Source organism: Caretta caretta, chromosome 3, assembly GCF_965140235.1.
Source record: "Caretta caretta isolate rCarCar2 chromosome 3, rCarCar1.hap1, whole genome shotgun sequence".
In the NCBI taxonomy this organism is placed as follows: Eukaryota; Metazoa; Chordata; order Testudines; family Cheloniidae; genus Caretta; species Caretta caretta.
The window spans coordinates 138,926,392-138,950,116 of NC_134208.1; the positions used below are offsets into that span (position 1 = coordinate 138,926,392).

The following is a 23,725-nucleotide window of genomic DNA, read 5'->3' on the forward strand; positions in this document are numbered from 1 at the left end:
TTCTCCTTTCTTGGAAGCCACTCCAAGCAGTCCAAGATTTGAATTCTTTCTACTTTCTAATTGCTCAGGCCATTGTTTAATTTTTGCTTTTTAACACTCTTTGTATACGTGTTTTTAGACTGAGACTGAGGCTGGAGGGTCTTTGCAGGGTAACTGCAAATGATTAAACAAACTTTTTTCGTTTTAGGTAGTTTATGGCTCTGCAACTATTTTGGTTTGCAATAACATCATTTAAAATCTTCTTGGTGATAAGCTGTGATCTTATTTCAAGATCTTGTTGCCTCTGCATGGTGAGCTGTCAGCTCTGTTTTAATTCTGTGGCATTTTTGAAGTATTAGCTTGGTTCACATCTGTCAGTGCTTTCTTCAAGTTCTGCTGATACTGTTTTCTAACTATGGCTTCCTTGGTAGGACTTCAGCATATTTTAAAATGGGAAGACGTATAGTTACTTTTTCTAGGATTCACTTTTCCTACCCCAGGTGGTAGACTGCTAACTTTCTAAACTGAGTCTCTATATGTAGACAGATGTGTTTGAGATGTTGGGACAGGAAATGCCCCTTTTCTGTGTTTGATGTCTTGGTGCCATAGAAGGCTGACTTGAGAGAGAGCTTCCTGAAAACATAGGCATCCAGGCTCACAGAGCAGTATATTTGGTTAACCACAATAATAGAAAACTGCATAAGAATAACATTTCTTCTGTTATCTGCAGAGCCACAGCTGGACTGGAGTTTTATTTTAAAAAAAAATCTGTTTGTCTGCTGAGAGGTAGCAGATGTTGGGGATTTACAGGTCAGTCTCCTGTCAAGGTTCCTTCCCCACTCTGAACTCTAGGGTACAGATGTGGGGACCAGCATGAAAACCTCCTAAGCTTACTTTTACCAGCTTAGGTTAAAACTTCCCCAAGGTACAAACTATTTTACCCATTGCCCTTAGACTTCCACTGCCACCATCAAACTTTATCTGGGTTCCTGAGAAAACTTTGTTTGGAAATGTCTTTCCCCCCAAAATCCTCCCAACCTTTGCACCCCACTTCCTGGGGAAGGTTTGGTAAAAATCCTCACCAATTTGCATAGGTGACCACAGACCCAAACCCTTGGATCTTAGAACAATAAAAAAGCATTCAGTTTTCTTACAAGAAGACTTTTAATAAGTAAAAAAAGAATCACCTCTGTAAAATCAGGATGGAAAATACCTTACAGAGTAATTAGATTCAAAACACAGAGAATCCCTCTAGGCAAAACCTTTAAGTTACAAAAAGGACACACAGACAGGAATATTCATTCTATTCAGCACAGCTATTTTCTCAGCCATTTAAAGAAATCATAATCTAACACATATCTAGCTAGATTACCTACTAAGTTCTAAGACTCCATTCCTGTTCTATCCCCGGCAAAAGCATCATACAGACAGACACAGACCCTTTGTTTTTTCTCCCTCCTCCCAGCTTTTGAAATTATCTTGTCTCCTCATTGGTCATTTTGGTCAGGTGCCAGCGAGGTTACCTTTAGCTTCTTAACCCTTTACAGGTGAAAGGATTTTTCCTCTGGCCAGGAAGGATTTTAAAGGTGATTACCCTTCGCTTTATATTTATGACACTCCTGTTGGAGAAGAAATCACTGACAGAGTCTCTGGGTGTTTTCTCCATGTAACTTGTTTTATTTATGCTGTATATACCAGTCATTTTCTGAAGAGTCTTAGCCAAAACACCAATGCTCAGTTCTCAGGAAGCAACTCTGCCCCAAGAACTGCCTTTCTTTTGTACAGAGCTTGGAACAGCTCTCCCAAAAGTAACTGTATAACACAGCTAACAACATTTCTTCAAGGACTGTATACTGCTCACCTGCAAAGACATAGAAAATGTAAGAATGTGTAACATCGCCATCTGGTGACTCCTGCTATAATAATATTTGTCACTAGTGAATAATAAAGATATTTTTAAAACAATATCTGAACCTTAAAGGTTTGGGCTAGGATTTTGCCCTGTAACATACAAAACCAGTTTGTCCTCAATCAGTGTTTACAATATTTTAACCACAGAACTTCAGTTGAGATCAATTAAAGCTTTAGTAGCTCCTCTTCCTTCTCAGCTGCCTGGTTATTGATCTCCTAAGTCTTTCCTGTGAAAAGCAGCACTATACCTTAACCCTAATAGTCGTAAATTGGGACTAGCTAGCTGATCAAAGGGCGGCAGTATTCCCACTGTGCTCCACCCCTTTTTTTGTATTCACAAACCTGACCTACCTCCACTGGCCTTGCAGCCCAATTTTAATTTTTTGTTTTGTTTTGTTTATCCTTATAACCTTGATAATTGGAACAGCAGCAATTTCTGTAAAAGGAGTAATTGAAAAGATCAGCAAGATTTTTATCAGTTACTGAGGTACTGTATGTGGTCACATTTATCATATCATCGGAATGCATCCGATGAAGTGAGCTGTAGCTCACGAAAGCTTATGCTCAGATAAATTGGTTAGTCTCCAAGGTGCCACAAGTACTCCTTTCCTATTTATCATATAGGAAAGGACTAGGCTGTTTGTTTGTTTGTTTTTTGTTTGAAAGCTCCATTATTGGCAAAAGGGCTACAGTACAAGAAAAGAAAATGGTTTCCTATAACTTTGCTTTTCTGAAGATATCTTAGTTTGCAAGTGCTAGACAGGCAGAATTTCCAAGGCGGTGGTTGGGGTGCAGGCCAGTCCTCTTCTCCACCCCTTTACAGTGATTGATCATACCTATGGCTGGCATTCAGTGCAGTGCCTCTCAGTCGAGCACTTTCCCAGGAGCCCAGCATAGATTGGTGATACTCATAGTGTGGTGCAATATCTTCTATCCAGCTGGTGGCTGGAGTTGGATATAGGGCCTTCCTTAAGGTTTTCGAAAGCAGTGGTTTTAAGGCAGGTCACCTAATCCCCTGGGTGGGTGTGATGATTTGGGGAATCTGTCTGTGCAGTTCATGAACTGTGAGTGAGGTTATGAGCTTTCTGTCTTCACCAAACTGCAAACTCCATTTGGACTGTGCAGCATTTTGCCTTCTCTAGTGTCTGTTTTCCTCCTTGTGGAATTTCAAAGGTGAGTGGCAAAGAGATAAGAACAGGGGGTTGTTGCATTAAATGGTTTGTTAGGGGAGCGGTTGCCGGCAATGAAGTTTCCTGGTAGGACTCTGTAGTCATCTGTTGAGGAGGATCAGAGAGTCACATGACAGAGCACACTGGAAGGTTAAAAAAGACAGGAGCTATTCTATTTGTTCTCTTTTTCACTATTTTTCACCAGCTGAAGATGAGAGATGCTGCTGCATGATCCATATGAATGAGGGGTGGGTGGTGGCTTCTTGAACACAGATGGTCCCCCAAGAGAAGTGTGAGCTAAAGTGAGGGGGGAAAGTATGTAGGGTTTATTATTTTTGTATGTATCTCTGTAATTCTTGTGTGATTCATGTAGAGGACATTAATATGTTAGTGTTGTATGCAATGCCTGCTATGTTAGAGGGAAACCAGAAGGCTCACACCTTTGGGTGGAGTTTTGGGAGAAGGTCTGTTGAAGCTACTGGAGTATCTTGGGAATCACTGCTGCTGGCCTGGGCCAGGTGCGCTGAGGGACTCCATTTCTGTGAAGGGATAGCAGACTGAGAGTTGGTGTCCAGAAAATGTGCCAGAGCGAGCAAGGGAGGAAACAGTGCTAATGCTTGCTGAGACCCAAGGAAGCTTAAAATATCCTGGTTTCAGAGTAGCAGCCGTGTTAGTCTCTGAGGTGCCACAAGTACTCCTTTTCTTTTTAAAATATCCTGGAACTCAGAGGCTGGGATTCCCTTTACAGCAGTCTGGCGGTTGGCCAGCAGGGGAGCCTGACCAGATTTGTGGCACAGGGTGAAGACATTTCTGAGTTACCTCAGTGCAAAAACATCTGTACAGTTTTCTTCGTGATTTTTTTTTCTCCCCATGCTCAGGCTTTCCAAAAGCTGACTAACTTTTTTCAACTTTCTAAAGAAAAGGGAATCCCTTCTCTTCCTGAGTCCAACCTGGAAAACTGAAATGCCATCTCAGCCATAAGTATAGTAGCATTACTGATATGCTGTTCCTAAAATATCTGGGTCCACTACTAGGTCTGAAGCTTGGCACAGATCAGATAGCCATGTTTAATTGCTGCTCTAGTTTTAGCATGGGGATAAAAGGAATTCATAGTTTTGTTGGTAACTTGTTTTTAAGGAGAGGTTTATTTTCCAATTTACTTGGCGATATTGATTTCTTCATGTTAAGCACCTGTTAAAATAAAGATGGCTCTCTTCAGCTGATTAGAGCATTCTAATGTACTCTGGCTCTTATTTCTGGAACTAAAACCTTACCTGCCCCGTAACAGTCTATGTGCAAGGAGTCCCTAAGATTCATTTCACAAAGAGCATTTGCACCCACCTTCAGCCCCTTTGCTCCTTCTCTGTTCCGGGAACTTTGCACACAATCTTAGTTGTTGTGCAATGATCCTTGGGGATTCAGAGGTAGCCCTGGGCTCCCTATGTGGATTTTGGGAAAGTTCTGTGCCCTAGCCATGATTGATCATATCTATGGCTAAACAGGTTAAACAGGAGGTCAGACTAGATGATCACAGTGGTCCCTTCTGGCCTTGGAATCTCTGGAGGAATTGGGCCTGCTTCCAGTCTGAAAACTGACAGAAGTCCCTTGCCTTCAGTGGAGTTCGTCCTGATTCACAGTGGTGTAGATGTGGTCAGAATTACTGTCATTGTGCCTCCCTCTTGGAGGTTGTGGTGGGGTTTGATGAACAGTGGCAACTCCCTCCCTCCCTTCTCATCTCATCACACAAAATGCAGCCCTTAATGTTTTGTTTTTCCTCAGTGATATCCAAATGCAGCCAGTTGTCACATCTGTTCAGATTTGTCTTTTTTTGTTTTTTTTTGTTTTTTGTTTTGGTAGGCTCCTATTGCTGACTTAGGCTTTTTGTGACCAGTTCATACAGACCTGTGTAAATTGATTTCAGTTACACATCCACAGCATGTATGTCTTTTAACCATTCAGACAGTGGATCCCGGTCCTGGACCCTTTGTGTATCTGTGTATTTGATCGTCTACAGAAAATGCAATCTACGGCAATAAGTGACTGGTTGCTGTGCAGATTAATGTGTTTCCCTGATATAATACCTTCAATAGCTACTTATTAATTCGTAAGATGAATCCCTATCTGCTTCAGAAAAAGAAACGTACAAAAGTCACCAGTATATTCAGTGGTCTGCTTGGAGGTCATATTTGTGTTCAGGCAGTTGAGGGAAAACATGAAGATTTTACAGTTGTAACATAATCAGTTCAAATGGAGGTGAAGGACTGCTGAAAAAAAGGCAGAAATAACAGTGTTGTATGACTGGAGAGAGATTTACAAATCTGAAAGTACTTGGATAAATTCTGAACAACAGCATCTATAAATAGTAATAGACACTCAAAAGTCTATTGATTGGACGCTGAAAAGATAGCTTCAGATTCTGCAGAGAGAGTTTGCCTCACCCCTATATGAGCGTTCTGCAGTTCTAAAGAAGCAGTCAAAAGTGATGTGGAAGGATATGTCGGAGCAGGGATCCTATTCGTGCCATTAAATGGAGCAAACCAGGCTGTGACAGTGGTTACCTTACAATGTGTCCCACAGAAATGAGGTTGGGGAGTAAATGAAGGCTAACATGCTTTAAAAAGTGGGTTATGGTCGTTCCCCTTTTCCCCCATGGAAGGTCTGTGCATGTAGCTGCTTTTGAGCAGCAAGAAGTGGAGAGTCTGCGTAAATTCAAAGTTTCGTCATGGTAAGAGCGCTTATCAGTTGTACTTTTAAAAGACATCTAGTGCAGACTAGACAAGGTAGAGCAGGAATTATCTTTGAATGTAAGTACCCAGAGAGAGAGAAGAAACTATCAAAGTTCACAGGTTAGTGTATCCTTGCAAGGATGCTATTTGTAATAATGGTAATCATAAGAAGTACTTTTTTGTTTCCATTATTACTTTTGTAGTATGAAATTTACCCTATTAAGTGCAGTCTATTTGCCCACCCTCTACTGTACTCCTGGGCTGCAATCTTAAGCTTTGTCCACCTACCTTCCCCAGTAGGAGCGAATGCAAGCCTACTGTTGGTTTGTACAGCTGGGAAAAACTTTTCAGAAGGACTAAGCCTCTGCCTTAACTGTGCTTAAACTATAATTCTTGTGCTACCTAGAGTAGCAGTGTTTGGCCTGGCTAACTGAGCCAGTTGTTTAGTTCTTCTCTGTAACAGGATGGCTTGTTTCTTTGGTGGATTATTCCCCCCACCCCTCCTTTGGGATTTGGTTCTGTTTCCCCTTCTGGGTTTCCTTGTTTTGTGTGGTGAGAGAGAATGCCTTATGAATGAAAGGTGTACGGTGGTAAATTCTTCTTTTTCTTTTTTCTTTTTCTTTTTCTTGTTGGTCACTGCAGCATTTATTCCCACCTAGAAAACTAGGAGAAGGACAATAAACTAACAAACAAACAAACAAACAAAAAAAAACAAATGTACACTCCTGTGCAAAAGATAATATTGGTGGTTGCTGGGGTACTAATGATTGAAAGAGCCAGATTAGCCAAGCCCTGCTGGATCCACAGGTGCAATAATTTAGCAATAGAGACCCTGAGACACAGGAAACAGGATCAGGAAATAGAGGAAGTCTAGAGCTCACAGATGGCTTGTGTGTCTGTTATGACTTTGGGCTAAGATGCTTATACGTTTATTTAGAGGTTTGATGTGTGTGTTTGTTTTCTTTCCCTTTTGGGGGAGGACTAAATACATTTATCTTTCTTTACTTCACCCTGACTAGTCTGGAGCACCCTTACTCTGTATGCTGATCCACTTGTTTTCTGATGCCGTCACAGTGTAATAAGATCCCATCTTTGTGCTTTTGTCCGCTTGTTGCGGTTTTTTTAGGCACATGCATACCGAATGATCCCGTAAACAATATGTAGGAGTTTGATCATTTTTTCTGCATTCATTTTTTTAAATTAATTGGTGGTCGTGATGAACTGTAGAGAAATCCCTAAATGTTATGCTGCGTGTTTATCACCCTGGACATATAGCTAGATTTATCAGAGCAACTTGGTAGAACAAACCATTAAAAATTTAGTAGTGCAGCACACAACAAAAACATGAGTTGTATCCTTATTACTTAGTGTAATAAGTGAAGACTGGTAAGAAAACATTCACAAATGGTGTACAGCAGTGGCTCTCAACCTTTCCAGACTACTGTACCCCATTCAGGAATCTGATTTGTCTTGGATACTCCCAGGTTTCACCTCACTTAAAAATTACTTGCTTACAAAAACAGACATAAAAATACAGAATTGTCACAGCACACTATTACTGAAAAATTGCTTACTTTCTAATTTTAACATATAATTATAAAATAAAAAATGGAATATCAATATTGTGCTTACATTTCAGTGTACAGTATATAGGGCTGTATAAACAAGTCATTCTCTCTGAAATTTTAGTTTGTACTGACTTCGCTAGTGCTTTTTCCGTAACCAGTTGTAAAACTAGGTAAATATCTAAATGAGTTGATGTACCCCCTGGAAGACCTCTGACTACCCCCAGGGGTATGCATACCCCTGATTGAGAACCGCTGGTAAACACTGATGACTAGAGGTCTTTATCCCGTAGATTAAGATGAGGGTTTTCAGTTTTATGCTTCAGTATATTGGACTTTTCCAGATCAGTTCCTTGGCCAGAACAGTGACATTGTCAGATATACCATTAATATTCAGTGATGATCCATTTAGATACTGACTTCCTCCCCTGCCTCACTGCACAGTCTGAGCAGTTGATAGCCACTCATGAGTTTATCCTCTCTGAGAGATAGGTATGTGCTACCTATGAGTCTCCCTAGAAAGGAGAATATCTGTTTTCATTCTAAAAACAAAAGTAATTTTTTAATCCCTTTTCCTGTAAAGACAGCCTTGGAAATGTCAATGAGGAAACAGGTCACTGGGGTTGAAAGGGACACATAGCAGGGTCTCCATTTTTTGCTGAAGTAAGCCAGGGAGAATTACAGTTTCTCCCATTCTCCTCCCCTCAACAAAAACGTGTTTTGGCATGCTCGTGCATGGAAGAAGACTAGGACATGTGGTATGGATTTTAACCAGGCTGCAACTTTCTTAGTCAAATTATATGTAGGGTTCCTGTCGGAGGACAGCCAAGCGCAGTTGTGCACACCAAATTGATCCTTTGCCAATTCTTATACTACTTCCGGGGGAGCAAATCATCACACTGGGGTGGGAGGTTCTCTGGGTGCCTCCACTTGCCTGGTAGCATCCATCCCCATTTTAGGAGTTGAGGTGAGAGGGGACCTCAGCCCCCAGCCAGCACTGCCATGAAGTGCCCCGGCCCCCAGTTCACGCTTCTTTCCAGGGGTTTAGCCACTATGCCCCAGTCTCATAAGAGGATGCCCTTGGGATACCCATTATGTTATCTTTTTGGATCTGGAGCGTAAATCAGTGAGTTTCTGCAGCGGGCACTTGCCAAAAGTTGTGACAACTAAAGGACTCTTATGTAGGTCTAAATTGTGACCTCTGGGAGGGGGAGAATTCTAGTCCTCCAGTTGCCCAATCTCCAACCTCTAGGTTGTGCTGTGAGGGAATGCAGAAAAACACATCCAGGTTTGAGCAAGCTGGTGGCATGGGGAAAAATGCCTTCCCAGCCCCAAAACGGCAACTAGCCCAGCTGACAGTGACTGAGATGAGGGTGAGTTGACTTCTGGAAACCAGAAAACAAGAAGTGGCTCTGAGCACATGGCTCTTATCATGGTTCCAAATCTTGGGCCAAATCCCATGAGGTATTATGGCTTCAAATCACGGGTCAAATCTCATGAGACCTCAAGCCTACCAAGAAGTCCTGTGGGGACTGGAAATCTTGTGGGAAACTGCCCATCCTGTCCTTTTGCCAACAATACACCCCTTACTATCCTTGGGGTGCTCTTCTGCAAAATGATTAATTTAAATATAGGTCGTATGGCAAAGATTCTTCTTCCTCTCCAAAATCCCAAGGCTGACCCTGCCTATAGAGGGGTGATCATGAGTTGATTATGTCCCTGGGAATGGGTAGCAGCAAAATTTTTTTTCTTATGTGCACTGAAAAATGCTAACCCCAGCTCTGGCTGCTGCTGCCCGTGATGTTACTTCTTCTGTGGATAAACAGAAGATGACATTTTCCATGGCTGTCAGTACAGCTCCTTGCACAGCTACTAAATTCACCTTTTAAAAAAAATGGAGGCCAAGACTTCATCATGAGGTGAAGAATGTAAAAAAACAAGTTGCCTATATTGATGTAGGACTGGATAATGAACTATTTATGTTGGAAATTAAAGCTTTGATGTTTCTGAACTTGTTTCAACTGTCTTTTTCATACAATGAACTTCTCAACTTTCTTTTGAATAACCACAGCAAGACCAGCTTTATACTTGGGCTGCAGTTAGCCAACCCACACATTCATTGGATTACATCGAAGGGAGGCTTCCAAGGAGAATTCCATCCGTGTGGCCACCACCCAAGCCTCCCGACGAGGAGCAAAAACTCAAACATATGGAAGCAGGTATGGATGGCTTGGAGACACAAACAGGATCCAACACTTCCCATTGATTTCAGAGGGAGCTGTTGTGTGTTATTTTCAGCATTATTGAAAATCAGAGCCCTTATTTAGGTGCCTAAATATGGACTTTGGAGCCTAATGTCTGCACCTGTTTCTAAAGATCCTGTATGCAAGGTAGAAGGTAACTTGCATGAATTTGACTGAAATATTTTGTGAAAGTATGTATTGATTTGTTAAACACTAAGGTGTACACTGACTATGTTATACATACAGCAAACAATAATGCACTTTGCCATGCTTCGTCCTTTGTTCTTTTGCAGTTTACAGCTTCTCATAGCGATGATGTGGATCAATCTTCCTTTCTGCTGGATATGGACTCCCTTTGAAACCTATCAGTGCTATTTTTAGGTTATTAGAGTGGCAAAAGGCACATGCTGTCTTACATATGTGCTCAGCACAACCCCTGTGTTGGCAAAGGGAACAAGGAAATGGATATAAGAAACAAATGTGGGGGACTTGTTTTAGTTTGGTGCATTTCAGAAGTTGTTGAGTTACTTCACCAGTCTGTTTACTTTTTTATTATCTTGTCTGAGGGAATTCATTATTCTTTCTAATTGTCTAACAGCATTTGTTTAAATGAATAATGAACAATCTCTTGTTTTGTAGGCTAGAAAAAACTAGATTACCACTGAAAAGAATTTCAGGTCTGCTTTTGGTTAGAAGTCTTGACGACAGACAAATATCAGAGGTTCAGGGAGGCTTAGTTTTGAATTAGCATTCAAGAGCTCTCTACATTTTGAGGCTACATTCATCCCTATGGCCTATATGGCAAGCCACTCACTATTTACAACTCTTCCTTTTCCCACCACTCCTTCTGCCTTTCCTCAGCAAATAAGGAATTTGTCATTATTTCAACAGATTTCCTAGCACTGCTGCTAGGCTCTGGGGGTGGTTGATATCAAACTTGCCTCACTCTGGGCCTTTCTAAGAATGGTCTGAGAATTAGGCTGTGTCTACACTAGGAGTGTTCTGCCGGTACAGGAATATCTGTATACTCTACTGGCAAAGCACTTCTAGTGTGGATGTAGCTTATACTGGAAAAACTACATTTTTTGCTGACATCATTTATTCCATCCTTACTCCGCCCTGAGTAAAATAAGCGACACCAGCAAAAATGCAGTTTTGCCAGTATAACTGTGTCTACACCAGGGGTTTTTGCCAGTACTGGTTTGTTAGTCAAGAATCACACCTTATCACATCCCTGACTGACATAGTTGTGGTACGAGGAGTGTGTAGTGTAGATATGCCTGAAGTTTTGTGTGTTGTAGTGTTGGAGACTAGAAAATAGTGGTGCCAGGGACTGTTCTAATTATAGGCAAACTAGGCATCTGCCTAAGGCGACAGGGCCAAACCTGAGTGGTGCTGAGACCCCACTGGGTCGGGTTGCAATGCCGTTCACTCAAATTTGGCTTAGCGACCCCTCATCATGACAGAGGTATGGCTGGGCTAAACCTGAGTGAGTGACCTGGCACTTGCGCTCCCCCACCCCCTTCTATCATGACCACCAAACAATCAGAAAGCTCACCACGCCTTCCCAGAAAGTCCCCCTCGGGGAGTGCACCCTCTGGATGAGCACCTTTGCTCTGTTATAGGAAGGGGAAGGCACTGAAGATGTGCCGATGGTGGCAAATTGTCTTGAGGGGCCACTGGGTGGTGTCGAGGCCTCAGCAAAGGTGCTGCTAGACCTGGTAGCTGAACTCAGTTCCTGTAAGGGTCAGAACCTTGTGCCTGTTGACACAAATGGAGATTTGGCTGGTGTGTGTGTGTGACTGTATCCAAAGCCTCTTTGGAGTTAAAAAGCAAAAGAACTGAGGTTACAATATAAACACTGCATTGTCCCTTAATTTACTTCCAAAATGTCCACTGCAGTATAAGCAATCTAGTGATATAGTTTACAAGTAAACAAAACCTGCCTTCCTGACATAGCCAAAACTTTGAAGCCTTGAGTATCAGATTTTTTTGCTTTACTAATCCAGATTATGTATATTCTCACAAAAATAAGTCAGCCTCAATTCTCTTAATTTCAGTTACTTAAAAAAGTCCCCTCTTCCACTCCCCCCCCACTATATAGCATTCTGTTTATTGAGCTTTAAATCTTTCTTTATTTAAATTGCTTTAACAAGAACTCTGGTGGACACGGTAACTGAGGTTAGCAGAGATTTATCACAACTAAGTATTATACTGGTTATCCAAGGAAAAACAGTGACTTTGGTTAAATCAGAATACTTAGAAGTATAAGAATTTTGAAGATCTATTAATTTGGAATACCAGCAAAACAGAACAAAAAGCAGTTTAGTTTAATTTAAGAATACTGCTTGCTTAGATTCTGTATTTTTCCACTTCCTTTTTGAAAATTCTGTTTATTTGCCTAAAAAAGATTAATTTAATTAATTTGCTTCTGCGTTTGCTCCTACCCATAGACTCTCAAACCCTTTTTTTGGAAAGTTTATTCAAACTGTTAGCACCTTTAAAAAAGAGTTTAAACATTTCTGTCTAAATGGCTTTAATTTGTTTGCTAATCAGAAAAAAAATGAGGGAGTTTGGTTATTGTTGTAATTAATGTCCAATGGAAGTAATTTCTGCACATAAAATGTAATATTTTTTACATGCCTACTTTGTAGAGGACAGTGAAGGTGAGTAATGTTAAGTGAATAATGAAGTCTTAAAAATGAGTCTACCTGAGATTTGTACCAAAATTGCATATATAAGAGGTGCATGTGACTTCTGAAGCCAGAGGGGGAACACCTTCTTAAATGCTGATCTTAAAATCTAAAAGAAGAGGCCTGCAGTTTGCTTTGAAAGTCAAATGACTTGGACTTTCTCAGACCAGTGGGAGAAGCTATTGAGAATGTCCGGACTCCAGCAAACCTAAGAACATTAACCTTCGCTCATTAGTTCAGATCTACACTACAATTAAAAACCCAAGCCAGCCTGTGCTAGCTGACTCAGGCTTGCGGTGCTCAGGCTAAGGGGTGAGTCCTAGAGCCTGGGTTCCAGCCTGAGCCTGAATATCTACGACACCTCAATTAAACAGGCCCTTAGCCTGAGCCCAAATCAGCTGGCACAGTCCAGCAGCAGCAGTCTAATTGTAATTTAGACATACTGCTAGATAACAGGGTAGTGCATAGGTTAAAGACCAGCCAGAATCCAAGTGCTGTTGATAACTTAGCAGAAAAATGTTTTGTGGTTGAAAACTCTTATGCTACATACATGGACTGAAACATAGTGTGTGCCATTGGTAAGTGCTGGTACTATGAGTATGTTTAAAAATATGGAAAACAAAGAGAAATATAAAGCAACATAGAATTAGCACCTCAGCAGGGTTTATAGCATCACATTATGAAATTTTTAACAAATTTGAAGGAATAGTGGCTAATGCAATGCAAATTATAAATAAAATTCTAGATCAGTTTAAGGAGAAATGCATAGGAGAGTCAGGAAATGTATGTTTACTCCTTTTGTGTTGGGGAAACCCCCAGAAGAAATTATAATAAAGGTACTGATATATGTTTATAATTTATTTTTTTGAAAGTGCATCTATAATTTAATGTAGGATGGTAGGAACATCTGCATCCTTGGAAAATGGTCACAATAGTTTTCAAGAGCAGATGAAAAAGGGCATTTCTGGTCAAGCAGGGATTCACAAATATCCTTAGCTTGCAAACCTCATTGCTGAAGCATGGTTAATAATGGGGCAGACTTGATACTTCCCTATCCCCAAACAAGCAGTAACATCATCTTCATCTAATCTGGATCTGTACTTAACCAGGCACTGGGGAAATGCACAGATCTAACTGATGAAAGAGACTTAAAGCTGTGTTTTATAAGCATAACATTGGATCTTCAGCACCTGCTGTCTCATTATCTCCCCTGGCAGCCTCAGGAGGTATGACAGAAGAAAACTTTGTGAAACATCATGAGAATACAAGAGAGAACCCTAGGGGTAGATGATATGAGTTACCAAATACCACCTTCTGGGGTCTCTCTTAAGATCAAAGAGTAGAACCTGCTCTGCCAGGGTCTGTAGTTAGGTCAACAAAACCCCATGGTCACTGTTATCAAAGGCTGCAGATAGCTCTAAAAAATGGCCATGCTTATTTTGTCCATCACTAGAAGGAGATCAGCCAACAGCATAACCTTTTGTCGGATTCCATGCTCATTATTTTAGTCTGTACCGTATTAAAATCTGAAAGTAGATTCAAAGGCCACAAGGAAATCTGAAAATTCTAGGTTTTGTGGTGTTCCTTTGCCATCACCACCTAAATGAGCTTTCACAAAAAAACAAAACAAAAACACAAAACCAACCAAACAAAAAACTAATAGGGAAAACTATAGAGGACTATATTGTATAAAGAGATTGTCATGAGAGTTTTTTGAGCAAAGGCCTGACAGCTGCTTGTTCCTGACATACTGGCACTCTGCCCTCTACAATTTCTACCAAAAAAAGCCAATGCCTTTCTGCTTGTTTTTTTTCCCCCTGGTCATTATAGACATGTGTTCAAGTCACAGTTAGCGTCCTAAAGTTCCTCTAGTTCTCCTCCAATGAGTGGAGCTGGCTAAAAGTCAATTTTGGCATAATATGGCATTTGCTTCCTCCAGTCCCAGAAACATACTGATTTATATGGTGAATCCAGTCACTATTTGGAGTGATGTTATACACACTCAAATTGTCCAAGTGAGAGACATTTCAACAGTATCTTAGATTAACCATATTTTGCACCACAGCAGTTCCATTAGATTTAATGCTACTGTGGAGAAGAATGCCATGGCTCTTGAAGGGAAAGAAGCTTCAGATTTTAAGTACTTACCTGGTAGCCTTGAAACATAACCACCACTGGTACTGTAGCTTGTGAATTGTCATGGTGGTGTATGAGGAGAGCATGTCTTGGAGCTAGCATACTGATGGTCATAGCCCACAGGTGGGTTCACTGTTCAGTGCTGCTCCTGAGAGATGTCAAAATGATTTGTTTCCTCCATTCTTTATGCACAGATCAAAGATATAGTTTGGTTGCCTTGCTGGGAGCAAAGTGGAACCTGACTGACTAAATTGTTGAGTATACTTTGACTATTCATAGCACCATGTCACAATATTTTACAGATATAAATGAGCAAACCCTGACCACACCCCTGCCAAGTAGGCAGATATTAGCATATCATGATGGGAAACTGAGGTTGTTGTATGGGGAGGTTGCTTAAGGTCAAACACGAAGTCTGGAAAGTGGAAAATGCAAGCCAGAGCTCTTGACTCACAATCCTGTACTTTAACCACAAGAGCATTTGTCATCAACAATTAAATAAAAATAGAAAATCTTCATTATTCTCTCCAAAGATTCAGCAAATTGCTTTCAAGTACAGTATGTGCACTGGTTGCTGCATGTATCCATCCTTGCCAGCACAATCTGTAATTTCTTTTATCCAGCATGCAATCAGATACTGCGCCGTATAAACAAAGCTGGAATGTACAGTATGTGTTTCTGACTGAAACAAATGATATTACCAGAATCAAAGTTTTCACTTAACTTTTTTGACTTGACCAACAGTCACTATTTTAAGTTTGACTTAAATGTTTTTATTAAAAGGCAGCTCTTGAAAAGCTAATGATCAATGATTACCCTGTCTTTAAAATAAGAAAGAGAATCTACTTCTTACTAGCATAATATTTTAATGTTCATTTGCCAGGGAAAAGAAACAGAAATGTTCTTAATTTCTCTGATATTTTCTTTCAGTGCCACAGTGATGACTGTTGGTGAGCAGTGGTTCTATTTAAAGCTATATTACATTGGAACAAAATGACTCTTTGCTTTAAAGGCATAGATTAGCAAAGCAGTGCTCGTAATTGTTCCCATTGGGTTTTCTCCTGATTCTTAGTGCAGAAACCATGACAGTGGCTACTGCTAGATATGAAAACTGATTACTGCTTTAACTTTTCAGTTTGGCAGGTAGCACATGGCATTACACTTCTGAAACTTTTTTTTTTATTGCAAATTTCCTACAGTGGTGTTGGATGGTGAATTAATTCTGGGATGGGAGGACAGGTTCTTTGTCCAGAGGGAACTCAATCCAATCCATTCTCCAATGTCCGGGTTTTAGGGGGAAATCCTGGGTGTGGAGGTCCCCCTGGTTCGGTGCAGTTCAGGTCAACCACTTTCACAGCGCTGTTCTCTCCCCTGTACAAGACCCTGCAGAGCCACTAGGGATGGGGAAACCTGCGGGCAGGGATGGAGTGAAGGTTCCATTATATTTCTCTCCACTGTCAAAAGCCCCATGGTAAAGGGGGGTGGGAATTTAATGTAGTATCAGGTCACATTAACCTTTAACTTTTCCATGCTGCCCCAATACTTAGGACCCACCTTTTAAAAGGGGGCTTCCAAGATGATATTGTATGAAGGAAGCCTGAAAGTGAGAGTGAATGTGTGGGGGAGACTTTTGGGGCGGGGTGTTGAGAGGCGTGGCAGAGGTCACCAAAAAACACAAGTTTTCTGTATGTGTGGGATTTCCCTGGTCTCCTGTGATCACCTAGGATCTATAGAGTTTGAGGAGAGTTGCTGGCTATTCCACAGGTGGCTAGACCAACCTCTTAATGGGATAATATGTTAAAACAAGGTGTGGGGGCTTTCCAGGGAGTTTTATTCATCCTAAGCTTCCTGGGGGGTATTCTATGGGAGGGTTGTCTATGCTCTCGGTAAATATTTCTGACAAAGGGAAAGATAAATTTTTGATGATGACAGTGAAGTTTATTTATAAACCATTTAAGATGATACCCTTTAACTAATGGTGGGGCTTAGTGAATGCTATACAGCCTGAAAGAGGAAGACTGTGATTATGTATAAAAACTATTGAATTCATTTAAAAATAAAAACAATTCTTATTTTTTGAAAAAATCCACCCCACTATGGTCCCTTTAACTTGTATTCTGAAAGATTAAGCACCATCTACACTCAAAGTGCAGTGGCAGTCAAAAAAGCTAATGATGTTGGGAATCATTAGGAAAGGGATAGAAAATAAGACATAAAATATATTGCCTCTATATAAATCCATGGTATGCCCACATCTTGAATACTGTGTGCAGATATGGTCACCCCACCTCAAAAAAGATGTATTGGAATTGGAAAAGGTAATAGAAAATTATTAGGGGTATGGAACAGCTTCCATCTGAGGAGAGATTAATACGGCTGGGACTTTTCAACTTGGAAAAGAGACAACTGGGGGGGGGGGATATGATAGAGGTCTATAAATTCATAATTGGTGTGGGTGAGATTTTGTGGCCTGCGTTGTGCAGGGGGTTGGACTGGATGATCATAGTGGTCCCTTCTTACCTTGGTATCTATGAATCTATGAGAAAGTAAATAAGGAGGTGTTGTTTACTCCTTCTCATAACACGTGAACTAGGGGTCACCAAATGAAATTAATAGGCAGCAGATTTAAAACAAACAAAAGGAAGTATTTCTTCACACAGTGCACAGTCAACCTGTGGAACTCCTTGCCAGAGGATGTTGTGAAGGCCAAGACTATAACAAGGTTCAAAAAAGAACTTGATAAATTCATGGAGAATATGTCCATCAGTGGTTATTAGCCAGGATGGGCGGGGATGGTGTTCCTAGCCTCTGTTTGCCAGAAGCTGGGAATGGGTGAAAGGGGATGGATTACTTGATGATTACCTGTCCTTCTGTTCATTCCCTCTGGGGCATTGGCCACTGTCAGAAGATGGGCTAGATGGGCCTTTGGTCTGACCCAGTATGGCCATTCTTATGTTATGTTCATGTTGAATGAAACTTCTCTTGAAAATGTTCTGAATCTGTATTTTCTTTTCAATCCAGAGTTTGAAGCAACTATCTTGGAAACACAGAAACAATACATAGAGGATGTTCAGCGGGTACAGGTAAGACCTTGGCTGGAGATGTAACCAGTATGTGTTACACTTCTTTTGTAATATGATTTGGAAGCTAATGTGTTAGCCCCTTTGGAAGTAATTCTCATGTTTCTGTAGCCTGAATAGGTGGTGCAAATCTTTAGAAATGTGTTTTTTCTTTCTAAATTTGTTGTTTCAAAATATTGATACATAGTCCAGATTGTATATTTACATGAAGAGACTCTTGGCTATCTACTGACTGCAAATGATCCCTTTGACAGGTAGTTTCTATGGGCCTGTGTTACTGACCTATGATATGCAGGAGGTCAGACTAGATTATCACAATGGTTCTTGCTGGCCTTAGAATTGATTAATCTGTACCTGTGTGGCTTTTCCTCAGATGAACAGTACCCAGTGCACAATAACCATTTAGAAAATACTATTTCCTTGCAGGCTCCTCGGTCAGTGACTCTCCTGAATTCATGTTGTAGTCAGATGGCATGTGCAAAACTCAGCAGTGTGAATGGTTCATCATCATGTCATTATTTGTTTGAAGCTCTGGCTTTGCCCCTTGAGAATGTTAGTTTAAAACAAAATCCATTAAGTGGCAGTTTATGACCATAATGGAGAAATTCAATGGTGGTTTTTGATGGAAACCTTGAGAATAGAAGTCAAATACATATGTTGGCTTTATGACTGGGTGAATGAAGCTGAAGATATAAACTGTCCCTCAGGGTTAACATTGACAAAGGTCAACTTCACAGCACAGTAGCTCATAGGCTAAGTTTATAATAATGATGTGCAATTTTGGATGCTCACCTTGAGACATGTTAAAGAGACCTTATGAGGTTAGGTGCCCAGCACTTTCTGAAATCAGAAGGTATGTATTGAGTTTGGGTACCAAAAACTGAGGCACCCAAAATCACACTAAGTCCAGATTTTCAAAGGTAACTTTAATGTTCATCCTAACAGAAGACTGCATGAAAAATAGTGAAGATATTATTTCACTATAAAACAAATATATGGGGTGAAACAAGGAGGGAGGGGGAGAGGAGAAGAGGGGCAAGGGAGTGTGACAGTGTGAGAGACTAAAGACCAGAAACTCAATCACTGACTCCACCCTCCAGCTTGGAGAATTTCATTTTTTTGTTTGAAGGCTATTGCATGATTTTCCAGGAATATATGAATAAATGTTTATATTCTTAAATGCATGAGGAATTTTAGTGGGAAGCAGCAGACTTTTTGTTCCACTTCTTTTGTCTCTACTCTGCCAAACTCCCATTATTACTTTTAAACGTATACCTCATCTTCCTCCTATTCCTCGTCTCCCCATCCTAAATTGGTTCTTAGCATTCACGTTTGTGAAAGTGTCACCTTTGTTTCAGTTACTACATGGAAAAGCAATGGGTCATAGGTTTAATTTAGCATGTTAGGGCAGTAGTCAAAGTTTTGGTTAAATATTTAATCTACCAAGACTCAATTACTCCTGGGAGAATTCTGCACCACTGTGCATGCACAGAATTTATTTCCCCCCACAGACTTCTTTGCTTCTCTGAAGAAAAATGATTTTCTGATGGGGAAGCAAGGGGAAGTCACAAGAGCGGTCATGAAACCCCCCCCAACAGTATGTTTTGGGGGTCCGGGGCAGCTGGCAAAGAGGTAAATTATGGTGGAGCGGGGGGGTGGGACTGGGGAAGACCCAGCTCCATACCCTGCACTGCGCTCAGCTGCTAGTCCTGGCTGGGCTGGGGGGGGGTGGGACTTCCTCTTTCCCTGCACGGCAGCCAGGGCCATGTCAGACCCTCCCTCATATTTCTCCCAGAGCTGCAGGAAGCTCCGCAAACTCCCCCGTCCCCTCGTCCCCCCACTTCCTGCACCCATCACTCCTCAGCTGCAGGGTGAGAGATCCTTGTACAGGGAGCTGCTGCCCTATCCACCCAACCCCTGTGCATCCAGAACCCCTCATACCCAGACTCTTCCACTGATCCCCACCCCCCACATTCAGAACCCCCCCCACAATGAGTCCCACTCCCCCTGCACCACCACAAGACACCCACACCCAGATCCCACCCCACTGAGCCCCATTCCCCCAGCATCTGGATCCCTCTGAGTCCCCTACATCCAGACCTCTCTGCTCCCATCCAGACCCCCCCCCAAGTGCCAACCAGCTTCACCTAGACCCCCTGCATTACTGTTGCACCCATAACCCTGAAACTATCCCCTGTGCATCCAGATCCGCCACTGAGCCGTCCGCACCTAGATTGCCCCACACAGAACCCTCTCAACCCACACCTGGACACCCTCCCCCCCCCGGCCTTTAAGCCCTTCCACATTTGGATCCTGCCTTGCTGAGCCAGCCTGCACACACCTCGTGCATCTGGCATGGCGGGGGGGTGTTTCTGGGGCAGGCCCAGGACTTATGCTGTGTCAGGGTTGAGTGCAACCTCACCACTGAGTCTGTGTCTGGGGTGAGGGGAGCTTCACAGTGACCTCCCACCTCTGTGCAGCCAATGGCCTGTGCTCCCCAATGCCATGCTGGAGCCTCCACATTTATTTGGCAAATAAAATTTGCAGAATTTTTAATTTTTTGGCACAAAATGCCCTCAGGAGTATCAAATGTATGGTACAGTGGATGGGATTTTCAAAAGCACTCTGCAATGGCTTAACTCAAATACCATTGAAGGCAATGGTATTTTAACCACTGATTTTCAAAGTAAGCGGAGTTAGTCCAGTGCAGCGTGTATCAGGATCTATAGGAAACATTAGAACACAAGGAATTCAAGAAATTGTGTATGGATGGCAGTTGATCAGCATAAGTAAACCTGGAACCTTCAGTTAATGATTCAGCATTGGTGATGCATTCTGTAATAAATTATAGTGAGGATATGAAGTGAGCTAACTTGGGGCGTGTAAAAGGGTGGGCTTGCCCGCAGCAGCTCCTGCTGGTAACGCGTTGCTCTATGGTGCCCTGTCTCAATTTCCCCTTCACAAGTTCCCGGGAATAATCCACAGAGGTTTATGTCAGTAACTCCTCTTCTTGGGAACTGGTTTATTAACATAAAATAAACCCAAAGTACAGTCTCCTCCATCCCAGTCTCCCAAGCTTCTCAAAATAGTCTCTTCCTAAACAGCTCCTCCTTCCTGAGATCTGTACGCCTCCAAGCCTTGATGCTAGGCACAGTTATCAGCAGATTCAGTCTCTCCCCTTGAGCTCAGGGGGGTTGCACAGGCCCCTTTCTTGGACCTGAGTATGTTGAATTCTCAGATCACTCTGTCACAGTTCTGGACAGCTGCACCTGTGTTGCCTCCTTGTGATCCAGCAAAGGCACGCATCTAGGCTCCTGGCTCCTCCTGGCTGTCACCTCTCTTGAGCAGAGAGACACATCTCTCTCCCTTCTGACCGGGTTTTTTCTGGGCTTCATAATTCCCTGCCAACACTGTGAGTTCTCCAGCAAGTCAGACTGCCTTAGCAGGCCTGCTTTGCTTTATCTCCAGAAGCTATTACCAGCGTAATTGCCCACAGTTAAGTTACCACACTGCCCATTCTATGCAAACATTTATTATTAAGGTGAAAATATTAGAGAAAACCTATTAAAACAACCTACATGCATGCTAATAATCTTACCAGAGACCACCCCTAATTCCAAAGGCTCTGGCACATGAACAGTCCTTCAAACACCATCAAGAAATTTTTCTGTGGTTGTACGTTCATAACTGCCTTAGCTCATAACAAGCACATGCATGAATCTGAGAGTCACTCCTTTATACAGCTGGGGCCTCTGATCTTGTCCTCATGTAACAAGTTATCAGCAGACAAAGGTCCCCTCAGGGCAAAGCTTCAAAAGGCTGGAATCTTTGCCCTAGAGATTGCCTGGGAAATCCACTTAACTTTTATTCCAGAAGTCCATCCTTGAGTGGTACATTGCTTTAGGTAATACTTTGAAGCCCGTAACACTTCCCAGGGATTACATTGATCATGTCTGCCCGCTGGAGATGTTACATACAGTCCCACAATAATACATAAACATTTGCATTTTAATTCAAAACACTCCTAAGATACTTAAACTTCATTCAATAAGGTTAGGCCAGAAGACTGACTAAATTACACTATATGGAGAGTCATGAATAAAAGAGCATGAATCTTTGGGAGGATTGGTGAGGAAGAAAACTGGTTTGGAACAGGGAGTGGGCAAAGTTTCAAGTCTTTTTTTTTTTTTTTTAATAACTATTTGGTTCAACCATCTCTGCTAAAAATGAACTGGTATATTTTGATAAAGAAAGGATATTTATGAAGAATATTGGTATACCAGAAGAAACAACTGAATGATGAAACACTAGAATGTATCTATTTAAATGTTGTTCACTTTCCATAATTAAGATTTGAATTATAGAAGCTATGAATGGAATGAGTTGTAATACAGCTACAGGGTGGAATGGTGGTAAAATATCTTAGTCTCAGGTAACCTTTATTCTTACTTCAAGTCATGCACATTTTAATAGATTATTTTCCCCACATCTTCTGAAAGGCAATTATTGTTCTCAATCCCAATAAATCATTAGAAAATTATTCCAATTATAGGCTGTATTTGATTTGTACCTACAGCTGAATCTGTTTTTCAAGAAACATTTAACCAAAAAAAAAAAGTCCAAAACCTGTTGGAAAATTTACTCATTATCCCTTATTTTAGTTATCCTACCACTTGATCCACTTGTCATTAAAATGAAGCACAACAAAAAGAACTAAGGAACTTTACTGTACCAAAGAATTCCGGTTTAATGGAGATGTGCTTGTGTTTTGTTACTAATAGAAAAGTAAAGAACCAGTTTACTGCAATTAGACCATTAGGAATTGTCGGAAACAAGAAACAATCATGGTGGATTGTTACATTTACTGTGGAAAATGTGGTATTCTGTAGCTTTTGGAATGTGACTTCAAATATTTCCCCAACTCTTCTGTTCAGAAATAAATCTAAAAGAAACTGGCTAATTAAATGCTGATGGTCAGAAAACTGCTGTAGTATGAATAGAACAACCCCACCCTTCCTAAAATTGAAGACCGGATAATAGAGACTAATAAATTTGAGGTCTTAGAACCGAAGTATAAAAATGGATTTCTTTCAGTATGGGTAGTACATTTTTTTATATTCTTTAAAACATGTCATATAACTGAAAATTCAGGTCCAGTCTGGTCATTCTTTCTTTCTGATTTACTGTACTCCCATATTCCCAGCATTTCAAGACTTGAGTTTTACATGGAAACATGTATGTATCTGAATAATGAAATGTCTCCCCTATGTCATCTTTCCTTCTATTTTCTCTGCTCATTATTTTATTTAATAATTTTTGTTTAATTTTAGCAAGCGTGGTAATGGAGGTTTTATCTTCTGTATCATTTTGGACTGTTGCTTGATCCCATGTCCCCTCACTGTCTAAATTCTCACTGATTGTAAAAGGGCCATGTGATCAGGCCTTTAATGTAATGTTTACTGGGTCTGAGACTTTCAAAGCTGACTACAGCATTTAGCCACACAACTCCCTTTGAAGTTAATGAGTTATGTGATGAATCCCCTAGCTGGCTTTGAAAATCTCAACCCAGGATCCTTTTGTTATTCAAACATATTTTTATTACATTTGATTTAGTAAGTTTTTAGAGCTCTTGGTCTCTATCAGTCAGCAGTAACTTCGGCTGACGGTAATGGTGACTTCTTCCATGACTCTCTGTCACAGAGTAGCTTCCTTTTCTGGAAGTAGCATAGATAAAGGCTTGTCTGGGTAGGGTCATCCAGATGAATAAATCCTTATAGATTCCATCATGTGTGAAAAGTAAGTCCTTATAGATTCCATCATGCTCTTCTGTTCTCCATTGTGGTTTATTTTGAAAGTTGGAATAGAGTATATGTGTATCGGTCAAATATCAACTTTCATTTTACTTTCCCAAATTTGTCATCAAGGTTTCCAAACTTTCTGTGAAGTTGCTAACTATTCTAAACAGTGGAACATACTTTAGTATATTTTCCTTTTTGTTTAATATCAAGGAAGGAGGAAAAAGGACCCTCCTTCCCCTTTTTTCCCCCCCTCATCATCCTTGTATCCAGATAAATCCTTTTAGAAGGGATCCCACCCTTCATATAAAGGCATACTTCAGTCTAAGGAACTTGTATGGAGATACAATGAGGAGTGTTCCCATCTGGGCTCTGACCCCTTTTTCTTGTACTGATTATGTCCCCAGCCTAAAGTCAGCTAAGTAGAT

General features: G+C 41.1%; 1 protein-coding gene across 1 annotated transcript in view; it reads left to right on the forward strand.

Annotated features, from left to right (window-relative positions):
• FMN2 (formin 2) overlaps positions 1–23,725 on the forward strand; it is a 244,214-nt gene that overhangs the window by 43,102 nt on the left and 177,387 nt on the right. Inside the window, exons 3-4 of the mRNA XM_048843776.2 lie at positions 9,422–9,569; positions 17,444–17,505. Coding sequence (XP_048699733.1) covers positions 9,422–9,569; positions 17,444–17,505 — 210 coding nt within the window. The remainder of the gene's footprint in view (positions 1–9,421; positions 9,570–17,443; positions 17,506–23,725) is intronic.